Raw genomic sequence first — 7,400 nt, forward strand, 5'->3', positions numbered from 1 at the left:
ATTTTCAACCTAAACCGTAAAGCCCTTTTCACATTTTTAGAATATGAGGTGGAAAAAATCAACCATTCTTCAATAAATATAAAAATACTTAATATCAATTATGTTACATCTTCATTCTACAACCAGAATGTTGCTCACACAAATAAAACAGTAGGAACAATGACTGCTCATGTGCTGTCAGTGAAGACTTGGCCCATGACTGCTAATCTGGCACTGAACGGTTGTGTGGGGCAGGAGAGCACTGGCGCTTTCCTTCTTTCTCCAGGCTGTAATGCTATGCTTTCTGAGGAAACAACACTGGAGGGATCCTTCTCCCCTGATGCCTCGTCTGATTGATCAACGGGAGATTTAAGAGGCTCTGATAGACTGAGAAGGATGTCCTGTAGCTCCTTGCGTTCATCTTGGTTCTTGCTGCAGCAGTGAAGGGCAGCTGGGTCAAGTGGATGTGCCTCTGTATTAAAGATATAGCCCCCAGCCCCAAGAATGCAGTCTCCACGTGGACCCCCCAGCTCAAACTGTGTGCCACTGTTGTGAAGAAAATTGTCAGGGTCAAAGAGCAAGTAGAGATACTTGATTGTTTCAGCCAAGAAGAAGGACTCCATGCGGTTATCCAGCTTGTGATCTCTCACATCCTTTACCTGTGTAAGAAAAAGGACATCAGAAGAAATATTCAACAAAAAGGTCAAGACTTTTTGTTCACTGGGGAGAACCACTTGAGAGCCACTTTTTGCTTTTTTTATGTTGTCTGTACATCAACATACAAATTTAAAAATTAACTCACTGTTTAATGGCTGTTGTGTAGAGACAGATGAAACCAAGCGATAAACTAAACTGTGCTGTTAATACAGATTTTACATTATAAGACCTTGTCTAGACTGAACCTGTGGTGAGCAAACAGACCTTAAAAGGATCAGCACTCCAGTACTTACGCTGGCAAAACCACATTTAACACGGCTGATTTTCTCTATGGACTCCACTGCATCCCGGCCCATCTGAAGAAATGTCGTGTCACCTGTTGCCTTATACAGGTACATGGCACTCTCGATCAGCTCTGAAACAGTGCATGACAAACCAATTACTTTTGTTTTATATATTTTTTTGCTAGCCAAGTATGACAGGCAATAGCTATACATTTTTTTAGGTAAAGGAAAGCTCTATGCACTTAGAAGAGAATGCTAACTACTTGGCTTAACTATACAACTATGTGAATGCCCAGGGAGAACAAAATCATGCTGCAAAATAGAGACAAGTCATAGTCTGGAGTCGTTTCTAAGAATGCAAGTAATTCCCTTGGTTTCCCAACCATAGAAAGTGTCATGGCACACTCAAACGCAGGAGATGCCATACTGCCATATTGTAAACCACAGAAGACTTACATTCATCATATTACAGAGATTTGTAATGGAATCTGTTGTTTGCATGCCCAAAATCCTCAAGTACATAGAAATATAAAACCTTTGACCCATTTTTTGCCGTCGCCATGAGCCATCAGTGTTTTGTGACGTGCAGGTACCTGGACGTAAAGGGTATCCCTCTCGCTTGTCCACTGTGTAGCCCTGAGGAATACTGTAGAACTCTGGAAGCCCACCAAACTGACGCCACACTGTGTAATAGTTATGGAACGTCCTTGTGGCACTATCAATATCCCCTATTAGGCTCTGAAATTGTTAGACACAAGCATTAGTATAACAAGAATGCCACTGGATTGTTCAGTAAAACAAATGAGAAGTCATGTCAAAAGAGTTACCAGAACCAGAACTGATGTATTGATCTAAAGGTGGCAGCAACTTAACTGCATAGATTTTGGAATGTTAGAATTGATTACAACAGATTAGAATAATAGTAAAGTATGAACTTTTTCAAATTTGGTGTATTGTTTTCTTATTGCCTTTCTTTCACTGTTGTGCAAATAGTTCCGACAATCATATTTGCATATTCAGTGTATTTAAAAAAAATAATTTGAAACCAAAATAATGCAATTGAACGGAATTAGGATGCACTGAATCATTTTCTGAAGAAATCAAGTCCTCTTGAGGTCAATTAGAGATTTGCAGCTCTACTAGACACATACGTATACTTATCCTCTTAAGTTTATGGTGGCAGGTTTTAGGTCTTAGGTTTTAGAGCAGACAAAAATGTCTATCCTCTTACCTGCAGCCCTGGCCAGAATGCTTCCAGAGATTGAAAGACAGGCATGGAAACAGTCCCCTTATGCATCTGCACCCACAGGTACCAGTCGTCAAACTTTGTGTAGTTCTTTATGGATTTATCAAACTCTGCAGCACAATTAAGAACATTTCAGGTGTGCAGACTAACATCAGCACAAAACAAGTGCTTTACATTTTTTCCTTATACTTGAGAGAATTATCTACAGGCAAAATAATATAAAAATAATAGTAGTAAACAATGTTTAATAACCTAATAATAAAAATAATTTTTGTATGTCATCACCACTGTGCTGGCATACCATGAAACATAGTCAGAAATTCCTCGTCTTGCAGCATGATGGCACCCTTCACCAGGTACTCAAAGTACGAGTCAACCCCTGCTCCAATACCTGCATCCTGCGCAACCCATTTCGAAGTGATAACATCAATATGGTTTCCAACCTGAAAGGCAGTTATGTGTTTTTTATGTAAGGACCCTTATGACTAAAGAATTAGTACCTTTTAAATAAATTACAAAAAATACAAACAGTACAGAAAAATACTAATAATTACTTTAAAGTTACTATTTTGGAGACTCTAATCAGATCTAATCTGCCACATATATGGGCAATTTACTTAGCTTAATGAACAAATACTTTAGATCAGAGGTTCTCAATCCTGGTCCTTGAGTATGCACTGCCCTGCAGAGTTGTCTTACACCCAACATACCTGATGCTACTAATGAGGCATATATATATGAGTTATAATAATGATAACTTAGAAGTGTTAGTGCAAAGAAAGCACAAAAAATGTGCAGGGTAATGGTACTTCAGGACCAGGACTGCAAACTTGACCAGACTATAGAATTCATTAAATTAAAATGTTCTACATATGTGTGTTTTGCATAAACATTTACTGATGGAATTTAGCAACTGCCCAATGGCTTCTATAGTCAAGGTGTTTTTTGAGTTAACATGCTTTTACTTTCTTACTAAATACAGGGAATTGTGTCTAAATTACTGTCTATGGTAATCAACTGTCTGCTAAAGATGCATCAGATACAGGTTAGGTTAAAAAAAGACATGCTGTGATGTCTTTAGTATATCAACCTGAAAAGTAGGTTTTTACTTAAAAATTACAAACACACACACCCACATGTAAAAAACCTTCTGTTTAGGATGGCACAGTTTGCCTGATGATGGTTACATTAAAAACATGGTATCTGTCGGTAGGAGATTATGGCTCCCTAAAGCTGCACAACTAGTTTGGGCAAAGGTGGGTTTTGTGCAGCACTCTAAGCGAGCAGATCTTACCAGGCCGATATCAGAGCGGGTCTTCCACAGGGAGCTGAGGGCCTTGCGGGCCACATCCTCAAACACAGGGTCTCCAGTCAAGCGGCTGAGGGTGGAGAACTCCAGGATGAAGGTGCCCACTCCAGCGGTGCAGGTAACAGGGGTCTCAGTGGGATTAACCCCCCTCAGGAGGTTCACTGTGCCATAGGGCATACCTGTGGGAGTGTGGAATGCTGGACAGGACAGATTCACCATGAGCCCTATGGATGCAATAATTTTATATATTTCTTTTTGGTTAAACTAATGTAATTACACTAAACCTTCTCTTACAGAAATAAACTAAAACTAAAACAAAGATTTTTTTTGGTTTTGTTAGAATAATCCAACAAATCAGATAATAAAAGCACCTAAGCATCTTGCCCGCCTGGGCTGAGCTAACATTACAGTTCAGCACAGCTGAGCAAGAAAGTTCTGTTTCTTAACCATAATATCAGGTGACTATTCAACTGCTAGTAAAAGTAGTATTAAAAATTATTTTTGCAATGGGCTCAGATAACTAACATTTAACTAACAGGGTTATTTTTCTAACAATGCATGTGTTTGATAAAAACAGTTTTGGGGATCATGATATCAGTAAAAAGAAGTTTTAAAAATACACAATGTTTTTATTACAACTTTTTAAATAACACTGAAAGTAGGCCAAATGCAACGCATTTGAAATCTTTTTTAAAGCCCTTGCAAATGTACGAAATTTAAATAAAACATAACAGCATGGTTTAGGACACTATGAACATGTACATTCCAGTTACTGCTCTGCAGGCTTAGACAAAAAAATCCAATGTGCGCACACATTTCACTTGCCAATGAAATGCCAGGACTTAAACCTGAGCTGACAAAAGTTGACAAGCAGACAAACAAGTCTATTTGGGTGAACTGAATGTCAGAGCAACATTTGCAAACTAGTGTAACAACCTTGAATCACTGCCACTCTCTCTCTGTCACTGATGAAAGATGAATTGTTTTTATATCAAAATTACTATGTGAAGGAGCGTAATTTTCCATGTGAGAGCCACAGTTTTATTATAGCAAATATATTTAAGACAACCATGTTGTCTTAAATGGGGAAATTTATACTAATAACAGAAGCTTGTGACTTGCTTGTAGAGGAATTAGACCATTCAGAACACTCACGTACTGTGTATGTGACAACATAACCACAACTAACTGGCAGTCTGGTGCACTATGTTCAGTGCAAACACTGATTATTTTCTATAAAACAAACTTTTATAGAAAATAATCACCATTTAAATCGCAGTTGCAATATTGATCAGAAAAATCTCAATAAGATATTCACCACAAATCATTCAGATCTTCATGTGACTATGTCGCACTTACTTCTCCTTGATACAATTCCCATATTACACTGTCACATTTTAGGTAGTAACATTATTACAGCTGGCCTCTGTGTGCTAACTAAGATTTCTTCACCTGGGAGGAGTTTGCGTGCTGCATCTTCAGCCATGCGGAGTAGCGGCCCTGAGCACGGCCAGCCCTCCTCCACCTCCATCCCGGCCTGCTTGGACAGAAGGTGGGCTGAGAGAAGCCCACCAACCACTGCAGATAGATAAATACAGATACACATTAGCATAGACATGTGAGACATTATGCCTACAAGTTCAGAGATTAGATATTAGATAAAATGCCTATTTGGTCAAACAGTCTTATTTTGGTTTGAGCAGACTAGGGTTAAAACTGTAAAATTTAAACCACTGAGAAAATCTAAAACATTCACAAAGTGTCTTCATGAAAGAAAACTTGGTCTAATAACTCTTCACATAAACCACAGAGATTAAATACAGACAATATGAAGTCTCTGGTGCTCTTCCATATAACCTAGAATAGCTTACTAGCACATGTAGTGTGACATCTTCCTCTGTCTTTATGCTTTTTGTCTTCATGGATGTATGAAATAGCTGAGAAAATCTGAATACAATTCTATGAAATGCCATTTAGCTTTGTTGAGATGAGCAGAATCAGGAATAAATCTCATGGATCAAAAATGAGTTCTACCAAGAGTAAATTATATAAGTTCAGGCAGTGTAATGGCACTAGGGCCCATAGCCACCAGGCTCCCTGATGTCTTTATTGGAACCTGGATATATCACTATGCAGTTGTACTCTCATGAATCATGGCTAGTTATGATAATAATACACTTTAACCCTTATCCTACATCTCTCTTTCAATTTAATTCCTTATTTGTTTATCATGTGCGTGTGTGAACTGGGGCCCATGAGATCCTAGTTACGCCATCGTACAAGGTCCTCACCTCGTATATTTGTCTCAAACACTGACGCATTTACATCGATGTCAAAATCCACAGTGTCCTGAAGGAGGGTGGCCACTCGCTGAAACTCTGTGTGGTTCCCCAGTATCTGAGATTACAGGCAGAGAACATGACTCACAACTAGAACTGGCAAACAAAACCAATTATTCATTTCATACAACCAAATTTTAAAACACAGAATTCATACCAGCAAGGTATCCAAGGCATCAATGAGAGTGAGTGAGAAACTGAGGCCAGAGAAGGGAGAGGAATGTTAAGCCTGTTACAATTATGCAAGAGGATATTTTAGTCATGCTCACAAAACTAAACTAAACAGCAGCAACTAGAATACACCCTTACATGCTGGTCACTACCCAAACATTGCTGTTTATCAAAATGATTCAAATGAATGAGAAACATTTAAAGGTTTGTAATTGTGCTTTTACCTGCCCCATGTATCCTGTCCATCGCATGTCAGAGGTCGGAGCTCGTCATACGGATATGCATTCTCCAAATAACTGTTGTAGGCATGGTAGAACATGGACTTTATTCTGTCTCTGTAGAAAGAAAGGATTATAGGAGGGGAGATGGTGAGTGGTTAGCTTGAACATTTATTAAAGGAGAGTTATCATTGTAGATTTTATATTTTCGATAATATATTTTGTCATTATCGCGACAAATTGTCACAATACTCTCTTCTGAGTGTATCGTGGATATCTTCAGAACTTAAAGAACACTGTTCGACTGCGTTTCATTAAAAAGAAAGCTATATTAGTCCTGATTAATTGGATTTAGCGCAGCAACTAGGCTATGTGAAAGACTGAATAAAAAGCATCGCAATTAGTGTTTGATAGTATTTTTAAAATGTGATTCTACCATATCGTCCACCCCTAAACCGAATGAGCACAGATGGTAAGACACACGACAGCAACGACATGGCTTTTATAGCAGGCTGTCAAATTCATGTAGACAAGATGTTGCAAGATTATGGCCCGAACTACAATAACTTCAAGCGCTGCCAGAAGCTAAACCAATACAGGTAGACTTAATTTAGGCATATCTCTTGTTCCATTACTGTTTTTCTCTGGATTTCAGTTATTTCCAGGGGAGAGTATGTTTACCTCAAGTAATGTTACTAACGTTTGTACAGCTTTCATAATGTTCTTTTATCAGCCTGTACATTATGAGGGGGGAGAAGGTTTGCTGAAACAGTCCGTTTAAATAAAAAAATTAACCTAGCAAGCTAATAAGAAAAAACACACGCACTGATACATTTTGCACCAGTTCTACAGAATCAACAATATGCCCATTAACACTTTATAGCTGTTGCCAACGTTACTGTAACTCACTTTGCTAGGAATACACCACTATTTCAAAGCAGCTGTCTCAGCATAGCGTTAAATTCACCTGTAATTAGCCATCTCCTGCTCTGTGAACTCTTTTCCTTTGACATGGCTGATGATCGGGGACAGGTACGCTGCACAAAAAATGGTGCTAAACAGGTAAGTGAGCATGAAGCTGCGAGGAGCGAGGAAAACAATGCAATGTAATACTTTCAAGCTACATTTATTCGGGATTTCTCTCCGATTTGGCAGGCTGTTGATTCAGGAAGCGCGCTGAACACGCATGCGCACACG

At 38.7% G+C, this 7,400-nt stretch overlaps 1 protein-coding gene across 2 annotated transcripts; it reads right to left on the reverse strand.

Annotated features, from left to right (window-relative positions):
- Nucleotides 1-69: 69 nt before the first annotated feature.
- Nucleotides 70-7,400, reverse strand: edem2 (ER degradation enhancer, mannosidase alpha-like 2). Of its 2 annotated transcripts, none has more exons than XM_036590818.1 (11): nucleotides 7,171-7,400; nucleotides 6,210-6,320; nucleotides 5,972-6,011; nucleotides 5,767-5,872; nucleotides 4,928-5,053; nucleotides 3,461-3,672; nucleotides 2,468-2,609; nucleotides 2,152-2,276; nucleotides 1,514-1,658; nucleotides 930-1,051; nucleotides 70-638 (listed from the first exon to the last, which is right to left on the reverse strand). In XM_036590818.1, the coding sequence occupies exons 1-11, from the start codon at nucleotides 7,275-7,277 to the stop codon at nucleotides 168-170; spliced, it is 1,707 nt and encodes a 568-aa protein (XP_036446711.1). In that variant the 5' UTR covers nucleotides 7,278-7,400; the 3' UTR covers nucleotides 70-167. The 2 variants fall into 2 exon arrangements, with proteins under 2 accessions (XP_036446711.1, XP_036446710.1); XM_036590817.1 differs by having other exon boundaries at nucleotides 3,461-3,699.

Source organism: Colossoma macropomum, unplaced genomic scaffold (genome assembly GCF_904425465.1).
Source record: "Colossoma macropomum unplaced genomic scaffold, Colossoma_macropomum, whole genome shotgun sequence".
Classification (NCBI taxonomy): Eukaryota; Metazoa; Chordata; class Actinopteri; order Characiformes; family Serrasalmidae; genus Colossoma; species Colossoma macropomum.

Coding starts and splice junctions, on each gene's coding strand:
- edem2 (XM_036590817.1), bottom strand. CDS start 7,277: ATGCTCACTTACCTGTTTAGCACCATTTTTTGTGCAGCGTACCTGTCC. Junction 2,610..3,460: donor CCCGCTCTGATATCGGCCTG/GTAAGATCTGCT, acceptor ACTGCCTTTCAG/GTTGGAAACCATATTGATGT. Junction 2,277..2,467: donor ATTTCTGACTATGTTTCATG/GTATGCCAGCAC, acceptor ATTGTGCTGCAG/AGTTTGATAAATCCATAAAG.